General features: G+C 48.0%; 2 protein-coding genes and 1 long non-coding RNA gene across 5 annotated transcripts; all 3 read left to right on the forward strand.

Annotated features, from left to right (window-relative positions):
* The first annotated feature begins 327 nt into the window (after window positions 1-327).
* LOC130525840 (uncharacterized) lies at window positions 328-2,386 on the forward strand. Its single transcript, XR_008950600.1, has 3 exons — window positions 328-571; window positions 690-1,099; window positions 1,211-2,386. It is a non-coding gene; the product is annotated as an uncharacterized LOC130525840 (long non-coding RNA).
* Window positions 2,387-2,674: 288 nt separating this feature from the next.
* si:dkey-193c22.1 (uncharacterized protein LOC567837 homolog) lies at window positions 2,675-5,348 on the forward strand. 3 transcript variants are annotated; one of them, XM_057033046.1, is made up of 9 exons: window positions 2,675-2,776; window positions 3,465-3,488; window positions 3,586-3,735; window positions 3,808-3,928; window positions 4,019-4,231; window positions 4,363-4,446; window positions 4,558-4,699; window positions 4,777-4,939; window positions 5,033-5,348. In XM_057033046.1, coding segments are annotated over exons 2-9 (1,113 nt in total). In that variant the 5' UTR covers window positions 2,675-2,776; window positions 3,465-3,486; the 3' UTR covers window positions 5,271-5,348. The 3 variants fall into 3 exon arrangements, with proteins under 3 accessions (XP_056889026.1, XP_056889027.1, XP_056889025.1); XM_057033047.1 differs by having other exon boundaries at window positions 2,714-2,923; XM_057033045.1 differs by having other exon boundaries at window positions 2,715-2,872.
* A 96-nt stretch (window positions 5,349-5,444) lies between these two features.
* cspg4ba (chondroitin sulfate proteoglycan 4ba) lies at window positions 5,445-22,737 on the forward strand. The gene is made up of 10 exons (XM_057033035.1): window positions 5,445-6,176; window positions 8,951-9,114; window positions 9,761-13,333; window positions 13,854-14,321; window positions 14,490-14,666; window positions 16,773-16,971; window positions 17,046-17,177; window positions 18,685-18,857; window positions 18,995-19,178; window positions 19,267-22,737. The coding sequence occupies exons 1-10, from the start codon at window positions 6,089-6,091 to the stop codon at window positions 21,324-21,326; spliced, it is 7,218 nt and encodes a 2,405-aa protein (XP_056889015.1). The 5' UTR covers window positions 5,445-6,088; the 3' UTR covers window positions 21,327-22,737.
* The last annotated feature ends 203 nt before the right edge of the window (window positions 22,738-22,940 follow it).

Here is a 22,940-nt window from a genome sequence, read left to right on the forward strand (position 1 = left end):
AATGGCTGCCAGATCAGATGATTCTGGCCTGACTGCTCGGCGCCATCGTGCAGCGTATCCGTGCACGTGTGTGCAAATACACAATAGACATGTGATTTTCGCCCACTCACTTCGCTCAGGAAGAAGAATTCTAACGTTCTGTTGACTCAGTCAGTTCATGATGGAGGCGTGACGCACTGAAACTTGACCTCGGACTATATTAAGACAAAAGTGTCACGGAGAAGGAGCACACACACACACACACACACAACACACACACACACACACAACACACACACACACACACACACACACGCACTCCAGTGTTGTTAAAAATATCTCCCAGATTTGTGAGATAACATGTTAATAATACACCGAGAAGTTAATAATTCCATTTTCTAAAGGTGTGAAGGATAATTGAAGAAGCTGCTTTCATTAGGAAGAAGCTAAAGTGAACTGCTCAACATGTGACCCAGATCCTCCTCAGCTGCGCTGCACCATAAGAAGCCGGGCTGGACCCAGAGCCCGGACTGGACTCCGGGCTCTGGTGCACCTTGAACGTTTCCAGCAGTGTGTGTGATGGATTTGCTGGGTCAGTTTCCTGATTGAATGTGTCGCTCCTTTCTTTCTTAAGAATGCTCGCGGACTTGTTAGCATTCATCCTGAGGGTCTGACAAGAATAACCGCTCTGTTTCTCTCCAATCAACCAGGGGCCCCCCCTGAAAAACCTGTGCTGCTCTCCAAGTGCCTTCCAACGCTGCCGCTGCAGCTCGGATGTGATTCCAGGCACAAGAATTCCTAGAAACCGTTTCTTGCCACTGGTGCCAGTTTCCATGGTTCCCTGCTATCAAAGGGAGGTTCTTTCTGGACCCGATGTGCTTGTGGAGTCTCCGTGAAAGATGCCTCTGTCTCTGAGCTCACCGGAGGCCTGATCCCTCCACGGTTCCGAGATGGGGGTTGTAGGGCATAATGGACAGGAAAGAAAGCCGTTTAGGTTCTGGTTCTGGTTCAATGCCACGCACCAGCGAGGGGCTCACAGGGCTGGGTCAGATTAGAGGAAGGAACCATCCAATGTTTACTTGTTTACATCAGTAAACACGAGTCCAAACAGCCACACCTGGTAGGTAAAGTTGACATTTTTGCTCTTTGAAAAGCTCATTTGCATAAAGCTGAACACACAGACAATCTGCATAGTTCTGAAGAGCAACACAAATCTTCATTTTTGTTTGAGGCCCCGTGTTTGTGCTGAGGAAAAGCAAACATTGCCAGTGTGCTCTGCAAACTCTGCTCTGCTGAATGTCCACAGAACCACCAGCGGAATGTGGAGCTGCACCGGGACTCATCCCAGGATTCGGACCCACGTCCGATCATTCTTCACTCCTTCAGCAGAAAATTCCTTTTTACGCACAGAATTCCCGTAGCTTCGCATCTGTGTTTTACTAATCTTAACACATCCCTCTGGGCTACATTCCTCTGGCCACAGCTCTTTAAAAGGTCCTGCCAGCTGCTGGTCTGACTTTGCATTTAAGGTTCTGTTTCCAGTCTGACACCAGTGCAGCACCTGGGCCTCCCTGCACGGTAGATGATGCTCAGGCACCCACTCCTGAGACTGTCCCTGGGTGGCCAAGCATAATAACCCTCAGGATGGTCAGCTCTCCTACACTGTTCTCCTTTCACTGGTTTTATGATGTTGAGTCAAAGGTTTTCCATGATCGTGGCCGAGGAAACATCTGCCCGCTGCTGTGCTGCACTCTTTTAATCCACAGAGAAGTCTTTGTTGTAAATCGTGTTAGTAAAGCGCGTTGGTATAGGACATTAGACAAAGGTCAAACATCCAGTTTTAATCAGGTAATGAAGCGCTGCATGTTCACGCGCTTCCTCTGTGACTCTACCCACAAACATGAAGCCTTTCTGAGCCTTTTTACACGAGTAGATTCTCTCAATGGTAACAAGCATCGGCAGGAAATAGAAGGATGCGTTGTTGAATACCCCTGTAGCTAATGTGATGTATTGTATGATCAGGGCTGTGCACAAACATTGCCTGCCCAAAATTACACGTTTATAGTCCATTCCCTCCCTAATCAGTGTGATTGAATGAGGCTCATCTAGAATGTAAATGACAGCGTGGTAACTCCCCCTGCTGGTCATGTGCAGGTAGTGCTGCTTTCAGTAACTTTTATTAATGTTCTCCTAATGTTCTTCTAATTATTTTTTGTGGCACTAACACCGTCGTAAGTAACACCCTTATCTTTGCATTAACAGTTAAATATTACAGTATTTGTTTTTCCACGTTCTTATTCTGGATAAGATTTAAATTAAAAGTTTTTTTATACAAGCTGCTAAAATGCAATGTTTTGTAGTCATCTTAATACATTTAGAGACAAATGTGCAGAAATGGTTAGGATTCATAAACCTTGAGTTTGAGTGTGTGTGTTGTCATATTCGACGTTGAGGAACAGGCATTTCCGGGTTCGCAGACCAGAGAGAAGTGACCGTGACAAGAGGACAATCCCTCATCGCTTCCGCATACGCTATGAATGCGATCCAAAAAAAAAGGATTTGCGTGGTTTTGTCTTTGCACAGCTCATCTTAATAACAATGTGAAATTAAAGCAATGGTCGATCAACTGGAAACAAATGTACACACGCAACAATGTTCTACAAATTGGCATAGACCGAACCGGAAGTGTTAACTTAACACCAAGTCGGAAGCTGGTGGTGATTTAATTTCTCAGAATCTGCTTTATATTCGCGTGTGTCAGGTCGACGCTGGTTTATCGCAGCTCTTTGATCTTGAAGTAGTGCTCTGTTCTTATTACCACTTTTTTCGAATAAGGGAAGGATTTTAACGATAAACGACAGCACAGCTCGGACACAAGGATCTTCTGTTGAACGTACATGTCATTACGTTTACGTTGATTTCCTGCGCTTTGCTGACCTTTGTGGTACATTAACAAGACAAGGCTGCAGAGCTTAATTTGGCAGCATAATGTCTTCTGTTCTTGCGATGGATTTTTTTGTTTGTTGTGGCTCTAGTTTTGATCTAATTTACTGCAAAAAACAAATACAGCTTACTAGTGCAATGATGCAGCTTTGCATGTCTGTAAGCTAATTTAGCCGACATGATCACCTGATTCCTTTTATTTGAAGATAATCCTAAAATATTTTAATCAAAGAATTTGCAGTGCTTTTACTTCCATTTAATTATTTTTCATTAGGGGAGAGACGTAATATTCATTCTGTTTAGGGAGTAAAAACATCTTCTCAGTATTATTATAGATGACACCACTAGATGGCGCCATTGTGTTTACGCAACGAAGTTTTTATTCGGTTTTACAATAAATTCATTTTATTGATTAAATGTATATATATATATTTGTCCCAAGCGTTAAATTATATAAAGAATTGTTAGGTGGATAATCTAAAGGCTGAAAGATATGGACATCGGCATATATTTTCTAACAATTATTCTTTCAAATTTTGTAGGTAAGCTATACTGATCAGCTACATGTAAGTGTATCTCACGTTCAACGATCTCTCATAACTCTAAATATGAATATATTTCGTGTATGATTTATTATCGTCTTTCTTTTAAAAAAAAATTGAGGTCTGTTTTAAAAAGTCCAGTGGTGCTACCTGTAGCTGTGGGTCTCCTGTTGGTGGCTGTTCCATATTCTGTCTCAATGACTGTTCAGTGCATTTACGGCTGGCCAAACAAACCGGGATATAAGAAGTACATAGAAGCGTTAAAACCCAGGTAATTCCTAAAGCTGCCGTTGAATTTAGACTGTCACCGTCGTAACTGCTTTGTTTCTGTTCCGTTCCACAGACGGATCTATTGTATGACCAAAGCCGTGCTGGAACGTCTCAAATATCTCCAGTACGGGAGACTTTACTTCCAGTTGAAGTCCTGGTACGAGACTGACGAAAACAAAAAGCATTATGAAAAGGTGTGTCAACACTGACCGAAAAGTGTTTTTGATTGGTTTACCGCAATGTGCATAAATGCTAAAAGCCCTGATGCTGTGGACACTTTGAAGGGCATCACATTTGGCCGCCGGGGCCAGAAACTGGACCTGTACTTCCCTCCCAACGTGAGCAGGTTGAACGATGGGCCTCCGCCTCTGGTGGTCTTCATCTATGGAGGCGCCTGGGGCTCTGGAGAAAGATCCATTTACTGTTTGCTGGCCAGGCAGATGTCTGAAGAGCTGAGCGCAGTGGTCGTCTGCCCTGATTACTGCACCTACCCACAGGTGAGAACCAGCCAGCAGCCTCGGAATAATCAGCAGGGACGACTGGAATATGAAGTCCATATCCCTACTCCTGGAGGCAGATGGACGGTAAATTGACTAAATTGACTTTGATGGTTTCTTCCGATCGCCAGGGGAACGTATTAGGGATGGTCCAAGATATCGCCGATTGCTTGGTCTGGGCACGCGAGAGCGGAGCGAAGTTCAACTTTGACAAAGTACGGAAACTTTAAACCGCTTTCAGGCTGCACTGCGGCCAAGTCTGAATATTTCTGACGCCAGCGTCTGACCTTGAAGCGCCCCGTGTCCCGCTCCTTGTCTCTTAACAGGATAAAATAGTGCTGATTGGTCATTCGGCAGGTGCCCATTTATGCGCTTTGACCGCGCTGTTTCTGGCTGATGAGAGAGAGGAGCTTCTCATGGAGGCTGGCGTGCAGAGAGAGGTGGCGGAGTCCGTGAGAGGAGTCATCGGTAAGGGTCGCTGTGCAGTCCACCATCACCGCGTCAGAATACGTCCACCCAAATATATGCATTCGGTTCTGGGACAGGGCTGAGCGGCGTCTACAACATCCTGGAGCATTACGAGCACGAGCGGAAGCGAGCGGTGGAGTATGTCTCCACCATGCACAAAGCCATGAACGGAGTGGAGAACTTCCCGTACTACTCACCCACGCACGTCCTGAAGGAGGTCGGCCAGGAGAAACTGAGCAGGTGAGACAGCGGGAGCAGGCGGGCCCATGGTCAGCCTCCATGTAGCAGCAGCGTCTGTGAACCTGGTGACGTGGTCGGGCTCTTTTCCTCCAGATTGCCTCCGTTCGCTTTGCTTCACGGGAGCAGCGATTTCGTCGTTCCGGTCCAGTCCTCCTGTAAGTTCTCGGCGCTTCTCAGCGGTCTGGATGTCAAGGTGTCGCTCTACTTGCTGCCCGGCCTGAATCACATGGACATTGTGACTGATCTGATGTCAGCAGATAGGCGCTACTACCATCCCATCTACAGCTGCATCAAACTGGAGTGGAGGAAACTGAACCTCCTTCATCCATAACAGTTAATATGTTCATAACGGGGCCTCTGTTTCTATCTTTATCTATTTGGAAATAATTATATTTTACTTGAATACTCATGGTCTGACTCCATAATTATGTGTCCTGCAACAATTTCTCACTGATATCAGCCTGACACATGGACGGACAGATAAATGGACAATCTGATTTATTAGATATGTGTTGATAACATGAACACAAACATGTGTCATATGAACATCTCAATTTTCCTAATGTAAATGACTAAAGCTGAAATGTTGACTGTGGTTGCCAGGGTAACCATGGTGCAGGCAGCGGTGCTGGCAGCCTACAGCCAGAGGCCTGGAATAATCCCGTCGCAGGCTGATGACCACGTGATCTGTAATAAACGCGGGAGATCTGACGTCAGGATGAGTGTTTTGACGGGAGCATCCAGCTGGAGTCACATTTGACGTCAATCTGATTTCACTTCTGGATCGGATTTAAACATGATTCCCCCCCGCAGAAACGACCAGATTCCAAACCTGTTCCTGTCTATTTAATCCCAAAAGCCAGAGTTGAGCAGGTAATCCGAACAAGATCTATGACTATTATTTTGAAAACTGGGGCTCACGCGCACACCCATACACGCGCGAGCCGCTGGGGGCGGAGCCTAACAACCTCCGGGAGTCCGTCGGTTCATTCCCGGGCGCCGCTCCGCCGCTCCGGACGCGCGTTCGCCGCTTTGGGGATCAACATTCACCGTGTGGCGGCAACAAAGCGCGAAGAAACAACAACAGGCCGGTAAATATGTAAGCGCTCGGGTTAAAGCCAGAGTTTCCTCCCGGGGGAAGAGCGAAAGATGGAGCCCGCTGTGAAACGTACCCAGGAGAAGTTGTGGCTCGGCGGTCTGCTCTGGTGGTCGCTCCTGCTCCAGCTCGTCTACGGAGGTAACTTTTTTGTCCTAGTTTGCCCTTCGAACAAACCTCAAGTTTTACATGACAAATACATGACATATATATATATATTTTTTATATATATCTTATATATATATAAGTTATTTTTACAGCCACCCCTCAGTTTTCTTGGGTTTTGAACAAGTGTCCTCAAGTGTTTACCTAGTGAAGCGCCCCCCTCCTGTCTGGAAACGGTAAAGCTCCCCATGCACATGCTGGCGTTATTGTCAGTAATGAGGGTACTAATGCTGCCAATGGGGGACAGCAGAGTTTGCGTGCACGGTGCACGGGAAGGCGGTTTTCGGGCTGCAAAAGCGAGGCTGCAGCAGCAGAAATAGGACTGTGCTGCCCACTGCAGCGGAAGAACTATCTGACTGTGACAGCAGCACTCTCAGCTGACATCATGGGAGCAGACAGGAGGATCCAAGGTAGAAAGTTGTTAGATGTGCATTGTCTCCATGTACGTGCTGGCCTCTCTGCTTCACTTCATCCCGCGCATGTGTCATTGTGTTCAGTTCATCCAAGCTTTGCCCCTCGGTTAATCAGAAGCCACTTTACCGTGAATCGCCCTCAGCCTATCCTTCACTGAAGATATCTACAGTACACATTGTGGCTTTGCTTCAGGTCACGTCATCCAGAAACGACTGCGAGGTCAGAATAATGACATCCTGACTGCAGATTGCGGAAATTTGATCGAAAAGATCTCGTCCGTGCGTTTCATGTGTGCTCTCTCGTCTTTCACAGAAAAAGTGACGTGCGTTTGAATTTCACGAGCAGAGACCCGCTCTCACCCCTCAAATTGCAGTAACCGTGACTGTGTGTTTGCTTAAAGGTCACTGGCTTCACTGTTGTTAAATCTCACAATAGAAGGTCCCCAAGACAGCAACCCACTAACCCTGCAGACATAGATTAGCCTCCAACCCCCCCCGTCCTCTGTTAAAGGTGGACTCTTAATGGTGTCACTACTGCCTTGGGCTAAAAATCCCACAACTCAGAATGTTAAACAAAACGTGTCTTAAATAGAACTCTGAGGATGACCATCTTGTTTTTAGCCCCCCTCACATTATAGTGACGTCAACACTTACAATTAGGCGTGCATGTCCATCCTGGTAAATTTAACCAAGAAATGTCAGCTCATTGCTGCTGGCTGGTCGTACAAAATCTCTCTACCCTCTTAAGTATGCAGAGGCAGCTGGAGGAATGGAAATAATGGGTACGAAGAGTGCCTGTTACATGGATTGGGTTGTAAATATGGGTGACGCACGATGAAAAATAATCAGCGTGGGTCCAGAAATCACCACAAGCAGACTCTTGTCCGCTACTTATGCTGACGAAACTTGACGATTAAGTGTCTTGACAGCGTGGACGAACTGCTCACACATAAAACATCGCGTTTCCCCTCATTTTTAAACAAATCCACATACATGTGTCCTTTGCTGTATGTGCGTGTGGTGCCATTTGTTGCTATATTAGTTATTATACGTTCATATTATTTTTGATTTGTGTGGATGTTATATTCTTTAATGCATTTAGCCAAAGGTTTATTAGCACGCTTTGCTGGGTTTATGATCATAGTTTATGCTGCCCCATCCACACTGATTGGATTTGGGGTAGCAAAGCTCCCATTAGTGCATTAACCCTTTAAAAAGTATGCGTTAAGTCGTATCAACCACATCTGTCCTCTTCAGTGAGTCACTGCACCGTTAGCTGCAGTCGCGCTCTTGCCCCGGCTAATGAACGACAAATAAATCAGACGCAGAATTGGACGCGCGTCTCCGCGGAGACGGGTGTGTGTGTGTCAACGTTTGGCTGTGCGTGGGATTCTGGAGCTCATTAAAAACTTGGACTGGTGGTGCTGGGGCACAGAGGCGCAGATGAGAAATCAGAGCACGTTAGTCCAGATTACAGGGTAATGTGAGTGGGCCGGAAGGTGCGGGCGAAGAAACAGCTGGGCCTGCTCGCCGCCGCGCCGCCGCCCCCGAACACAGGACCTCCAGTAATGTCAGAGCCTTTCATGTTCAGGTTGATGGTTCCTGTCAGTGCCGAGCAGGCCCGAGCACGTCTGATTCTTTTGTGCCCACCTCCACATTTACTTCCTCAGTTTGTACACAGCTGTTGTGGCATTCACGTCAGACGGCTTTAGGTTTTATTTATGCCGTTTCCACGGTTCTACACAACACACACACAACTTTCTTTGAGAGCTACAACACAGGAGAAATGCCTACCTGCCATCTGATCTGTGGGAAGGAGGGTTTTTTTTTTGTTCTAAGTTTAAAGTGGTTATTACTACTGCAGGAAAAGCTTTAATGTGTCATAATTATACCTTTGGCTCACTTGGATGTATGTAAATCATCGTGTTCCAGTGCCTCAAGTACAGACATCTTTTGGACACCTTGAAAGCTGGAAGATTAAGAGAGTTTCACAGGCATTCTTTTAACTCTGAGGTGTAATTTGTGTGTGTGTGTGTGTGTGTGTGTGTGTGAGAAAGAGAGAGAGAGAGATCCTACTTGCAGGGACATTGCTCTCTTTCTCAAGGACATGATAATTAGCCTATTATATATGTAAATGTCATATGTTGGCTATATTTAGAGCACCAGTGGCTGATTTTACTGTTTGCTGATGCTCTGCTTTGTTTTCACACCACGACCTGACATTAAATTAGTGTAAATCACAGACTTCATCCTTATAAGACTCTAAAGCCTTTGATGATACTCTTCTTATTGTTTTTTTAATTGGGGAAAACCCCCATCTAATGTCTCTTTTCTCAGCTTCCTTCTATGGCGACGGCTTTGTACAGCTCAAGGCAGCTGAGTCATCCGAGCGTAACACGCTCCGCGTTCGCTTCCGGACCTCCAGCACCAACGGCCTGCTGTTTCTCGCTGCCGGCCAGACTGACCACTTACTTCTGGAGCTCCACGCTGGTCGCCTGCAGGTGGGTACATCTGTGGCTCCAGCACGTGTTCCAGCATACACACACTCATCTTTGTGCCTGTATTCCCCTGTGTAAATGTGTTATTATCTCGTAGAAGGTCATTTTCCAGAGGTAAAATTAAACAAATGACAGGCAGTGGCTTGCAGATTGCTTTGTGCTCACCACTGAAACATAAACTGACGAATCTGTCGCACTGTTCTACATTTGTTCACACAAAGTAAGTGGTTCTGTAAAGATCTACAGCTAATAAAGCCCCGCAGGTTCCTCTCAGGTTGGGGTTGTTATTCCCTGTGTCTTCACCAACAATGTTTTTGCTCCACAATCGCGCGCTTCAGTAGCAGGGACGGAGGAGCGCGCTTCGACGCGCTTGTCGCCTAAACGCACCATCAGCCGGGACTGTGACACGATGCTCGGAGGGCTGTGCTGCAGGCGACGGCACCTAAATCCGGCGTTGCTTTATCATAACGTCAGTTTGAACCGGCAGAACAAAAACGCTGTTTGGTCAAAGTGACTGTTGATGGTGCCAGAGTCGGATCAGGTTGCCTCAGTCTGAGCTGATGATTTCCATTCTAGTTAAAGAACACTTCAGCTACACAAGTGCAAGGCTCCTTCTGGTGACTCCTAATATTTTGTTTCCTTTCCTTAGCTGAAACTGGACCTTGGATCAGGGGAACAAGTGTTACATTCGGAGAAAAGTACCCAGCTAAATGACCTGGCCTGGCACACGGCGGAGGTTCGCCACACGCATCAAAACCTCACTCTGACCGTGGACAAGAACTCTCACGCCAGTCTGACAATGCCGAGCTCCCGGTATGATCTTCACATCTCCGATGGCCTCTTTGTTGGAGGATCCGGAGGCTTGGACCGAGTTTACCTCCCTCGAGACCCCACTGGCTTTCGAGGTTGCATGGACGAAGTGGTGTTCAATGAGCACGACGTGCTTTCGTCACTCAGGCCCTATGCTGGGTTCAAGAAGGTGTACGAGGTGTCTCTGGGGTGCAGCCCTCAGTTCCTGGCCACGGAGGAGGACCCCATCAGCTTCTTCAGTTCCAGAGCTTACATGTCACTTCCGACTTGGAATGCCCAGCAGGAAGCCGTGTTCGAGTGTGTTGTGCACACATCGGCCAAAGAGGGAATAATCCTGTTCAACTCGGCCAGGGAAGGGGACTTTGTTGCCGTGGAGATCCGGGAAGGCTTACCAGTGGCTATAATCGGTAAGGGTGGAACCAGAACTGAGCTGCGCTCGCTCACCTTTGTCAGCGATGGAAAGTGGCATTTCATTAAGCTGAGTTTCAGTTCTAAAAACTTGGTGCTGACTGTGGACGGAGAGGTCGTGAAGAACAGCCTCAGGGCTCGTCCCAAGGGCTTCCAGCTCAGAGGTTACCTTTTTGTGGGCGGCGTTGACGATAGCACCAGAGCGGAAGTCAAAAAAGTGGGTCTACTCTCTGTTTCCGGAAAGCGCGTGAGAGGCGGTTCTTTCAAAGGATGTCTGAGGAACATCCAAATCAACAGAGTGAAGATGGGTCTCTCCAACGCCATAGTCACCAGGGATCTTTCGGTCGGTTGCGAGCCAGAGAAAGAACCCGAACCAGCGACGACCGTGAGTCCAAAAACTCCTCCAGGTTCCCTCCTTCATATCATGACAACAACACCATCACTCCAGGTCTCCACCCTCGCCAGAGGCTTGGACAGAAGGTACGGGACAGATTTTATTCAGCTCAGAAATCTCGTGGTCCAGGAAGGCGGTCGGGCGTCTCTCGAAGCCAAACACGTCAAGGTGCATTTGGATTTCAAGAAACTTGGCATCCGACAGTCTCAGATCATGTTCAAAGTTGTGGAGCAGCCAGTTCATGGTCAGGTGAGACTAGACGTGGATCCAGATCAAGAGCAGAACACTTTCAGCATGTTGGATCTCTGGCATGGTCGAGTCATGTATATCCACGGCGGATCAGAGGAGCCGGAGGACTTCTTCATATTTTCCATTTATTCCAGCAGCAGGAGGGAAGTTCCCGATTACCTGAAGGAGAAAAGATTGTACCGCTATAACATTACCGTGTCGCCCACCAACGATGCGCCTGAACTGAGCCTCCCTGAAGGAAATCTGTTCGTCCTGTTGGAAAACACCAAAAAGCGTCTCACTACGGACGTCCTGAAGGCCACGGACATTGACAGCAACCACACGGACCTCGTCTTCTCCGTGCTCGGTAACCTGAACGTAAACGCCGGCTATTTAGAATTGGAAAATAGTCCTGGAGCGGCGGTCGCCTCCTTCTCCTACGTGGATTTGGAAGAACTGAGGGTGTTCTATGTTCACACAGGGGTCTGGAACTCCAGGATTGTTCTGAGGGTTAGTGACGGGGAAAAGGTCAGCAACACTGTTGTCCTGAGGGTCATGGCTGTAGCGCTGGAGTATAAGGTTGCCAACAACACGGGCATCGACATCATCCAGGGGGAGTCTGTTTTAATCGGCTCAAACCAGCTGGCCGTGCAGACCAACGCCATCAGGCAGGCTGTGGACATTCGCTACGATATGAGCGAAGCCCCTCAGTACGGAGAGCTCCAGAGACTTCACTCGAGCGGGGAATGGAGACCGACGGATTCCTTTTCCCAGAGGCTCCTGGAAAAAGAGCGCCTGAGGTACGTTAGCACTTTTCAGGAAATCCAGACATCCAGTGCCGCGGATCAGGTCAAGTTCAACGTGACTGTGGCTGGAAGAGCAACCACGGAAGTGCTGTTTCCCATCACCGTGAAGTGGGTCAGGTACCATTTAGTGCGAAATGTCGTCTTAGAGCTGGATAAGATTCGTAAGGTCACACTGGACTCGGACTGTCTTTATGCTACAACGGAAGGTGTGAGCCTCTCTGAGGACGACCTTTTTTATCGAGTTCTCACGATACCAAAGAAAGGAAAACTTCTGCTCGGCGCCACGGTCCTGGGGAAGAACTCCACCTTCAGCCAGAGAGATTTAACAAATTCCAAAGTCCACTACGAGCTCGTGGACCGACCTCACGAAAACACAACCGACAGGTTCAAATTTCAGCTGCTTTCCAAACACGCGCAGTCGCAAAACTACGATTTTCAGTTCTCCATTAAAGCTGATGCTAACAGCGTGTTTCTGAGGAACCGTGGCCTCTCCGTCCTGGAAGGAGAGAGCAAACTCATCACCAAAGACAAACTGTTTGCAGAGACTTTGAGCACAAAAGACATGCACTACACAGTAACGAGCAGCCCAAAACATGGGAAGCTAGCACGCATTAGCCACTCGAATTCCAACGCCAGCTACAGCAACATTCTAACGTTCAGTAATCAGGATGTACTGGAGGAACGCATAATGTATATCCACGATGATAGTGAGGCGACTCAGGACAGCTTTGCCTTCATAGCCTCCATCACTGAGGGGTTCCGATCGTCCATTACAGACCACGACGTTGGCACCAAAGCAGGAACCTTCAACATATCCGTTCGGTTAATCAACGACCAAAAGCCAGTACGTGTTATAGATAAAGTTTTCCACGTCGTGCAAGACGGACAGAAGTTGCTCACTATCGAGGATTTACGTTATCACGACCCGGACTCCGATTTTGATGACAGTCAATTGATCTACACCCGACGAGGGATCCCGATGGGAGACTTGGTGCTGGTAAACGACACCACCCACAGGTTGTTCCAGTTCCAGCAGAAGGATTTGGAAGAAAAGCGCGTCCTGTTCATCCACAAAGGTGCGAGCACCGGCCGCTTCGTTCTCTTTGTTTCCGATGGAAAACACTTCATCTCCAGCCTGTTGGACATCAGTGCTCGAGAACCATTCCTGAAGGTCGCTAACAACACCGGGCTCCTGGTTCAGAAAGGCCAGTCGGTGACCATTCACAGCAGTAATTTTAGCCTGGAATCAAATTTGGATATCAGAGATGATCAGGAAGTGGGGTTCAGTCTGGTCGAGGGCCCTAAATATGGAGAACTTCGCTGCAACCGGTCAAACGTGGATTCCTTTACTCAGTCTGACTTGAAAGAGGGTCTGATCTCTTATCAGCATGATGACAGCAGCCACCTGGCAGATTATTTCAATTTGACAGTCAGAGCTAAAGATCTTCAACTGACGGTGCGAATCAGCGTGAAGGTCTTCCTGGAGAGTCACCAGAGGCCGCCCATCCTGCACCATCACGGCACCATACTGGTGGAAGAAGGGAAGCCAGTCAAAATCGACGAGTCCGTGTTAGAGGTGAGCGCATCGTAAATATTCAAGCATTACATATTTATTGAAACAACATTATATCTTTTTAAAGAACCTTTGATTGATCAGAGACAATCTTTTAATACACAGTTTTGTTCAAAAATGTTCAAAATCCTGATGTTAGAATGCTGCAAAATGACAATTATAATGTGATAAAATGACACAAAAATGGTGACCTAGCTGACAAAAAGGGCTCAAGAAACCTCAAATGGGAAAACAAAATGGTGTGAGCCCAAACGATCATTTCCTCTAATGCTAATGCTAATTCCTCATGAGCTTTTGGGTGTCAGAATAATTATTTGACCGGTTTATATAATGCAGGTGTGTTTAATTTAAGTATAGATATTTAAAGTACAGCATTTGATGTTGCCTGAGAGTGTCTGAATATAGAGCTTACATGATATAATAAACAGCAAATTCTAAAATCCTTCATTTAAGTCACAAACAAATAAAAAAAACCTCAGCAGGGTTCCGGATTTTACCACTCAGTATTACGCAATCGTTGCAGGTCACTCACGAAGATAACCTGCCTTCTGAGATCGTGTTCACAGTCACGGTGGCGCCGCCTCACGGGTTCCTGCGGCGCTTTGACAAAGAGCGCTACATCGGAACCAAAACGTCCGGCGTCACGACATTTACCCAAGAGGACATCAACGGCGGGAACATCCAGTACGTGCAGGCAGAGCCAAATAAAGCCAGTGACGCTTTCGTCCTCCACGCCACCAACGGGGTCACTCACGTCCGTGACATTCGGATGTCTGTTGACATCATCCCCTGCCTCATCCCACTGCGAGTCACCAATATCACTGTGAAAGAGGGCGCCTCCAGGGCGCTGACCCAAGACGTGCTGAGCGTCACCAGCCCACACTTCTCTGGAATCAACTTCCTGTACAGCGTGATTGAGCCCCCGCAGCACGGTCACGTTGAGCACTCCCGACATCCCGGCGTCTCCATAACCTCGTTCACCAGGAGACAGGTGAGGGATTTATCCTGGAGGAGGGAGAGGAAGTCTCCAGTGAGGAAGAAATAGCTTTAAAAAAAAAAATCTTACACCTGATCTGAAAATCCGGTTGTTTTTGCCCGAAAGGTCTTCGGAGGTTAATAATTGTAATAATCATTAATCTTCCCGCTCCTTTATTACCAGGTGGAGCACGAGTTCATCTACTACGTCCACGACGGCAGTGAAACCGCGACCGACAACTTCACCGTGGGGGCCAACGACACGGGCCTGAGGAAGCACAGCGCCGGCCAGACGGTGCACGTCCAGGTTACAGCTGTCAACGACGAGCCCCCTCTTATTACAGCCAACAGGGTCCTCAGGGTGAGTCGGCACTGCTGCGCTATATTTAAACCCCTTTTTTGGTTGCAGGTAGGCCTCTGCTGTAGCGTTCTGTCAGTGGACTTGTGTGCAGGGATTGTTGCAAGTTGCCAGGGCCGGCTGGGTGGGGGGAACTATGCTAGTTATGTGGAGGAGGGCCCGGGGGCCGGCGGCGAGGGGCTGGCCTTCATTTGGAAGGGTCCCAGATTTAGCTGCAGCTAAGAATAAAGTGAAATTTAAAAAGTTCCTATTCGTAAGTCTGTTGACGCTGCTGGGATTTGTATGAGCAGGGTGCTGCCGTTTTATGGTTTGGGTTGACTTCAAATGATCTCAAAGTCCTCTCATGATCGCAAAAGCATTTTTAAAAAAGACCCCAGGACTTAAAGTGACACACCACAGAACGCCGCCATGATTTAGCCCCTTTTTACAGCATCCAAGTGTGGAGTGACATGATGGAAACAGCACTTACTGTGAGCTCACAGCTTCAGTTTAATCCTGTTTAAACTCTGTCCCCTATTTGACAAGGAGGGGTTGGGGGGGTTAAGAAGTTTAGGTCTCTATTGTCTGTGCAGCTTTTCTCCAAATGCTTGAAATTCCTCAAGAATCCAGCACCTTGAGGACAATTTCTTACCCACTTTATTATTCTTTTTAAGTCTAAAGTGGATGGTTATGTTTAAAGGGAATTATTGTTTGAGCGATGACTGAAAACTGACCCATTTATGAGCTCCATCTTCAAACCAACATTATCTTCAGGTGAAAGTGAAGGTTACCATAGTTCCAGCAGGTGGCTCTCTGTCCCTGCACTTCGCTCAGCTCCAGTCAGACGCTCACAGGCAGCAGTGCAAGATAGTCCTTCACATATGTGTGTGTGTGTGTGTGTGTGTGCGCGTGCATTTTTTAAGGTGTGCTTTGAATTATATCCCCAGATGACAACTATCTCTATTTTGTGCAGGCGCCCACACAGGAACGCATGAAAAAGAGCCTGATGAGCAGCTTGTTCTGGTCTTTGCTCTGAATTTGTGCAGTTTGATGTAATTAGTCTTTTTTTCCCATGCAGTGAGTCACACTGAAGTCTCACGGGACCGGTCCGGCTGTGACTTCCTGTAAAATGAGTGATTCGCTGAGGCGTATCAACCATATCAACACTCCTGCGGCGCTGGGGCGATGTGTTCAGTGGCTAGATGTGGTTTAAAGCGGCTAATTGGGAAAGAACCTCGGTTGTGAAAGCTGTGTTTTATTCAGCTGTTTTAATGAGCAACAGTGACATAAATAAAACAAAAGCAATAACATGATGGTGTGGAAAATGTGAGCTTGACCAACAGGACAGAACATCGTGGTTTTATCGTAATCCCCAAAGACTCAGTTCTTGAAAACATCAGTAGCGCAACAGGCTGTCCTCATAGCTCATGACGTCACACAAACTTAGGCAACTTTGACAGGAAGTTAAACTTAAATTGGTGAATATTAATCAGCACAAGGAGGTTCAGCTGCAGCCTGAAAGTTTAATCAGCATGGATTGAGCCCTAATTTATTTTAAATAAGAAGGGGCAGTTAATCAGGCCGTTAGCATCTCTGTGTTTATCCGTCTCGAAGCTCTGCATCCCTGCAGTACTTGGTGCCTCCACGGCTGGCATGTTATGCACCTGTTGACCTGGATAGAAGCTCATTCCTGGTGTGTGTGTGGGTCACTGATTGTGTTTTTTGTACGTCAGTGACCCTTTTTGTGACGACTCTGGTGTCACCTGTCCTCAGCGATCACCAGAGGGTAAATTCGGGCCTTTTCTCCCTCTCCCCCTCTGCAGGCCCCACCCAGATGTGGTTGCAGTAATCTTTTCAGATCCTTCCCCTTTTGTCACACACCTCAAGATTGTCACACACATAGTTTCAATCCCATCTGCTCCCATGCAGAAGCTCGGTGCTGCTACCCAGACCTGGTTCTGATGGCCTCTTGGCCAGATTCATGCTCCCTTCACATTAAAGAATCATCTTAACTGTCCCTCACAAACACTCCTACTGTGTTTCCACTTGCTTTGTGCTATATTTAGTCTACTTAATACTTAATGTGCGAAGTTTCTGAGATTACAGATTGAATCTGTTCTTCCTGTCCAGGTTTGGGTGTCCTCGGTGACAGAGATCAGGCCAGAGGATCTACAGGCGCACGATCTGGACTCGCCACCGGAGGAGCTGCACTTCATGGTGACCCCACCAAGCAACGGGCACCTCGCCCTGAAGAGTGCCCCCATGGCAGCCGTGCTCAACTTTACCCAGGCCCACATAGAAAGAGGACAGCTGCTGTTTGTTCACAAAGGTATAAACCTGCCCGCACATTGAGTTCCTGGGATCAACCCCAGCCTTTTGTAATCACGCTCATTGAATTTGCAGGTGCCATGTCTGGTGGATTCAACTTCCAAGTCAACGACGGCGTGAACTTCACTCCCAGGCAGATCTTCAGCATCACCGCCCAGGCTTTAGTTGTCAGTTTAGAGCGAAACCGTCCACTTAAGGTGTTTCCAGGTAAATCCTCCTGCTGATACATCCTCAAGTGTAAGACTGTAAAAATGATGGAACAATGCATTTTTAATTGCCCCTGCCTTCAATATTGACTTCATTAGCCTGCTAGAAGCTGATTAGACCTGTCCACGGTCTCTGTAGTTGAGTATTTCAGCACTTTTCCAGGAACTGCTCATTGATTAAACCAAAAACCAAACCAAATACCAGAAAAGCCAGATTTTGATGTACAGTGAATTTGTATGGTGGTAAAACAAGATGATGTCATCTGTGCGTGGGGTGGGTTATGCGATTTCCCCCAGTCCGGCTCAGATTTGGATGGAAGGGATGGTTACGGGGGGCAAGCTGCCAGCTGGCGCGCTCTGCTGAGCTTCCCAGCCACAGGCAGAGCGGGGGCTCCAAATGCTCTGTCAGTCCGAGGCAGCGCTGCTTGTGCCCAGTGCCAGGCGGGGCAGAGGGGTGGGGGTGAGCGCTGGCGTGATAATAGCTGTCACTGGTAATAAAGTGGGGGGGGGACCGCTCGTACTGAGGATGTTTTTTTTTCTGTTTGAACCCATCAAACCCCTTTTTCTGATGTGGAGCATGTTCTTGTTTTTAAGATGCGAAGCTTCCAACTATGCAACATTTACATTTTAGTCTCCTTAGAAAGGCCATTTGCAGTCTGACAGTCTTTATTATTGCTTCTATAAAATATAACAATTGGGGTTTTTTTACAATTTGCTATAAAAAAACCAACATGAAGGGACGCATAAAAACCCTGTCTCAGGGTAAAAACCCTGTCTCAGGGTTAAAATAGACGTGTCGACCACCCGCCTGTTTTTCCTATGACCGTTAAGTTTGAAGATCCTCTGACTCAAAAGGAATCGCACCCTTATGAATCGAGCTCTAAAGTCTTGGGTTCGTGGTTGCACGTGTGCAAAGCGCTACGGCAACGCTAGCACTTCTAACACACTGCAGCATCCTCAGTCTCCTCCGGTTCACCTGGTTTCTCTAAATCTTTCGTGTTGTTTGCTGAAAACCAGCCGGTGCCGATACGGAGCCGGTCAGCACACATCGGCAGGAGATGAGAGACGCGCGTCTCCCTCTCTTCCTCCGGATGGAAATTTCCCGTGGGAGACAGCCGAAGGTGGTGGGAGTGCTCGTGACAAGTGATGAATGAATTTCACTGTGCATCAGCCCCTCGTCCTCTCTCCTTCATTGCCTTCCCGATTCCCGGCATTGTCGGAGATCCACGACAGTTCATGTCAAGCAGAACAGAAGCTCTCAGTTGTTTTCCCCTGCTGACAGGATTTCTGTGTCATTCCCAGTGAGCAGATTTTATTTTTTCCCCTTCTTTTTGAACTGTACGCAGCTCTTTAGCAGCGATGTAAGACGCCAGCGTTGATGGGAGACTTCAATGGCCTCATCCCGCCGCTCAGCAGCTTGTTGATCGCAAACTAAGAACCAGCTGGAAAATTAAGGTTGGCAGCCGCTTTATCATCTATTTAATTAATTCCATCTCGCTTCTTTTAAGGGTCTTCGACAACCCTCACCAGTGAGGATTTACTAGCGGTGACGAACGACTTCAGCAACTCCTCAAACAGGGTCATTACGTTCAACGTGATTCGCCAACCAAAGCTGGGCCGTCTGGCGATGAGGCGGCCCGACAATTCCACATCAGACATTTCCACTTTCACACAAGACATGGTGAGAACATCCTCAGCGTGCTTCTCTGGCACACGCACAGTGGGAATATTTTCGAATCGTTTTGTGTCTAATGTATCATTGGAACACAAAACGGGCGCCAGGTTAGAGTGAGGATCTATTTCCTGTTTGTGCCTCAGGTGAACAGAAAAGAGGTGGTGTATGTTCAAAGTCCCATTGAGTCCGTTGGGTGGGAAGCCATGGACTCCCTGACCTTCCATGTGACATCAGCGCCTGCGTCTCTGGACAGTCAGACCTTCAGAGTGGACATTTCCTATGAGAACACTGGACCTGAACACAACACCGTCCTGCTTGCAAACACAGGTATGAACCTGATGTCAGCTATGCTAGCAGCGCTCTGCCGCCTCGCCGATTCACACGTAGAGCTTGATTGATGTTTGCTGGGTAACAGGTGCCGTGGTAACAGAAGGGGAAAGCGTCGTCATTGACGAATCCAAACTAGACGCATCCAACCTGATGTCCAAGCTGCCGACGCCTGAGCGGAGCTCCCACGAGGTCTGGTTCCAGGTGCTGTCTCTGCCTCAGCATGGCGTCATAGTGGTGGGGGAAAGGAACCTCACTAAGGAGAAACCCAACTTCTCTCAGTTCATCGTTAATAAGTACGGCATCACCTACCTGCACGACAATTCAGAGACGACCCGGGACTCTTTCATATTCAGCGCTTGGATCAATCCGAAGGGCAAAACGGCGCAGCGCCCTCACGAAGGCAGCAACGTGGTGGAGGAGCGGTTCAACATAACAATCCTGCCTGTGAACGATCAGCCGCCTCTGCTGAGGACCAAATCTCCAGGTCTGAGGGTGGTGCAAGGAGACACAGTCGCTCTCAAACCTGAGGATCTCCATGTGGAAGACCTGGACGACCCTCCGGAGGACATTCGCTTCTCTGTCATCAGCAAACCAAACAATGGCTTCCTGGCTCTTGAGGGAAGATGGAACGAGTCGATAGAGGCGTTCACACAAGCCCAGATCAATAATGGAAGTATCTATTTCATCCACGATGGAAGCACCGGCTCAGGGGTGTTCTACTTCAGTGTTACAGATGGTCATCACAAACCGCTGTACAAACTGTTTAACCTGGAAGTGACGGAAATCACCATTTCTCTGGTTAACCACTCACGGTTGTGGCTGGAACAAGGCAAGACCTTCATTTCTCTGAGCCAGGATCACCTCGCAGCCCAGTCCAATGGGAAAAACGTCAGCATCCGTTATCTTATCACCAGGCCCCCGCTCTTTGGAAAAGTCTTGAAGGAGAATTTGGAGGTCAAAGAGTTTGAAGAGGAGGATCTGAAGTCTGGAAAGCTCTCCTATCATATGACCTCTGTGGCCTCCGCTGAAGATAGCTTTGAGTTCACCGCCTTCACCTCAGAGGCTAATCTGACTGGACAGGTGCTTAACGTCACTGTAGCGCCCCTGATCCAAGTGGGAGAAGGTGTCAGGATTCCCAATGGGATCACTGTCAAACTGGCGACCAGCTTCCTGAATGCTTCAGCGCTCGCAAAGATCTGTGGCAGCGACCCCGTCTTTGAGATCAAGACCCATCCTAAGTATGGCAAGGTGGTTCGGCCTAAACCAGGCGTGTCCCACACATCTGTGCCAGTTCAGTCTTTCACCTTTCAGGAGGTGGTGCGGGAGGAGGTGGGCCTGGAGCTGAGCGCCAACCTGACGGAAGTCCGAGAACTCAATGATTCGTTCTCGTTTCTGCTGAAGGCCGACACCGTGCCACCCGCTGGAGGGGAGCTCCACTTCACCGTCGTTCCATACGACCCAGAACTTTCTTTGACTACAAAGAGTCCCGTCTCAGCTACAGCACCAGAGTCTCAGACACCACTCCAGGAATCCAGGAGTGGAACGACCTTCCCAGCTCTGACTACTGCTTCCCATCCAACCCAGCAAACGAGCAAGAACCAGCAGAAGTTCAAGGGACAGAGCCGCTGGGGAAACGCCAACAGGACCAGCGTCTTCAGCACAACCCTCGGCAAACCGACGCACCGAACTGAGGAGCATCCCTTCAGAAACACACCCGTCCGTGTGGAGTCGTACCCTCAGAAGCCCTCCAACCCCCTCCTGGTCATCCTGCCCCTCCTGGCTCTGCTGCTGCTCGTCATCATCTTCGTGGTCCTGGTCGTCTTTCTGCGACACCACAGGCAGCGGAAACAGAACACGGCTACACCAAAGGACCCGGACTCCACTGGCCTTCAGAGCAGCCAGGCCTACCAAGGACAAGCTCAGAGGAGCCCAGCAGTTCCCACGGTGACGGTCACGCCCTTGACCCGCACATCCAACGGTGGCCCGGTGCTGGATCGGTCACTGACGCCTGACTGGGGCTACGCCCGCCGCACGGCTGATTCTAACGTGCAAATAAGTTCTTGGAGGAATGGCTTCCCTTCCTCATCCTCCCAAGTTCTTCATCCCAGCACTCCAACGTTGCAGAAGAATCAGTACTGGGTGTGATCTGCTTCAATTTAGCTCACGTTTTATCAGTTCAAGCTCTGGTGTGACACACAATCACACCAACTAATCAACACATCCGTCACTCTTACTAAGGTAATGGATGCAATGCAACACAATGCAAGGCACAGCTAGCTAACGTCCAAACCAAGTGAGTCACGAAAGGCTTCCCGAGGTCACGCCAGGATTTCTTTGTTCTATTAAGACAAACTTGGCCTAACGGGTCATTTAAAAAGAAAACTGCTTTGGCCAAAGTCCTTTGCACGACATTAATTATTGTCCGCTAGGCTCACTTTTAGTCAACCATTCTTGCAACAAATGTCATTGTGGTTTAGTGTTTGGTGCCTCATCTATGACATCATCTGCTCCTCGTGCACGTAGAGCTCGTCCATTAATGATCTCACCTCTGAGGGGATTTTATTTACTTTAGGAACTAAGACTGAGGTCGCTGTAACCACTGTAAGCATTTTGATTGCATAGATTTAATATTGTGTCAATGGTAACACACATTATTGTGAACTCAGGCGTGAACATTCAGTCGTGCGATTGTTGCTGGTTATTACACTGGTGTGGTTGTGGGATGTATTTAAAGGGAACAACAACCACTATTTACGGACCTTTTTATGCAGTAATCTGGGTCCACTTGCAAGAGAGTAAACACTGTTTTGTTATGTTGTTTTTGTTACTGCGCCTGGTGGCACTTTGCTAAAAGAGATCGCAACACTGACCTATAACCCCCCCCCCCCCCTTTGTTCAATTTGCCAGCTGTTACTGTAAAAAAAGAAGTGCAAACTGTAATGGAGAAGTGCAGAAAAACTACCACAATCTTTAAAAATACCTGCAGCTATTTACGAGAAACGGAGGCTGCGTTTGTTTATCTGTGCACGTGTCAAACAGTCCAGATTGAGTTGTAAATCATTCCAGTGGTGAACGTGCACGGTTGTCCCGTTGTGGGGGCCGTCGCCACAGGAAGCGACTGGAATCATGCACTGTGTGTGATTAAATCTTTTTTTTTTTTATGACTAAAATGTCTGTGTCATGTAAAATGTCCTGATTTATCTGCGCGTGTACTTATTTATCTGGGTCAGGTGATCCTGCTCCCCTCGTCGTGCTGTCCTCGTGGGAACCGCGTCATGTTTGGAGGAGCTGTGGGATGTTTTTCTGCAGCGTCGCTGCTGTGAGTCAGCCCTCGTGATGGGATCTGCAAGCGCTCGGTGCTGTCATGCTTGTGCAGCCGCGGTGGAAGGTGACAGCTCATGATTCTGAGTCGCTCCACAGCTTTGGACAGCATTCGCTAAAATCTACAGCCGCGGCCAAGAATGTTGACCCCTCTGCTTCCAGGAATAACTCCTCCAGATATTGGCCTTAATGCAACATAATAAGCTAGCGCGTGGTCCAAAAAGCAATTTGCTCTCTTTTTTATTTTTTACTGCCCCCACATCTGACAGACACTTAGAAACTCAGTAAATCTTCTTTACCTGCCAGCTGGAGCTGCTGCTCACATAATACCCCGGGAGAAAAATCAGATTTTTCTTTTATTTATTTGACCGTCTCGAGCTGTTTTTATTCTGTCGCCATGCAGAATCTCACCACGGTCAACTTCAGCATTTATAAGCT

The sequence above is a fragment of the Takifugu flavidus genome, chromosome 5 (assembly GCF_003711565.1).
Source record: "Takifugu flavidus isolate HTHZ2018 chromosome 5, ASM371156v2, whole genome shotgun sequence".
NCBI classification, from domain to species: Eukaryota; Metazoa; Chordata; class Actinopteri; order Tetraodontiformes; family Tetraodontidae; genus Takifugu; species Takifugu flavidus.

What these genes read in the sequence shown, in the direction of transcription:
- si:dkey-193c22.1 (XM_057033046.1), top strand. An exon ending in ACAAAAAGCATTATGAAAAG is followed by an intron (nt 3,929 to 4,018) that starts GTGTGTCAACAC and finishes GACACTTTGAAG; the next exon opens with GGCATCACATTTGGCCGCCG. An exon ending in GGCCAGGAGAAACTGAGCAG is followed by an intron (nt 4,940 to 5,032) that starts GTGAGACAGCGG and finishes CTTTTCCTCCAG; the next exon opens with ATTGCCTCCGTTCGCTTTGC.
- cspg4ba (XM_057033035.1), top strand. Translation starts at nt 6,089, where the DNA reads ATGGAGCCCGCTGTGAAACGTACCCAGGAGAAGTTGTGGCTCGGCGGT. An exon ending in GCTGCTGTTTGTTCACAAAG is followed by an intron (nt 16,972 to 17,045) that starts GTATAAACCTGC and finishes TTGAATTTGCAG; the next exon opens with GTGCCATGTCTGGTGGATTC. An exon ending in CGTCCTGCTTGCAAACACAG is followed by an intron (nt 19,179 to 19,266) that starts GTATGAACCTGA and finishes GCTGGGTAACAG; the next exon opens with GTGCCGTGGTAACAGAAGGG.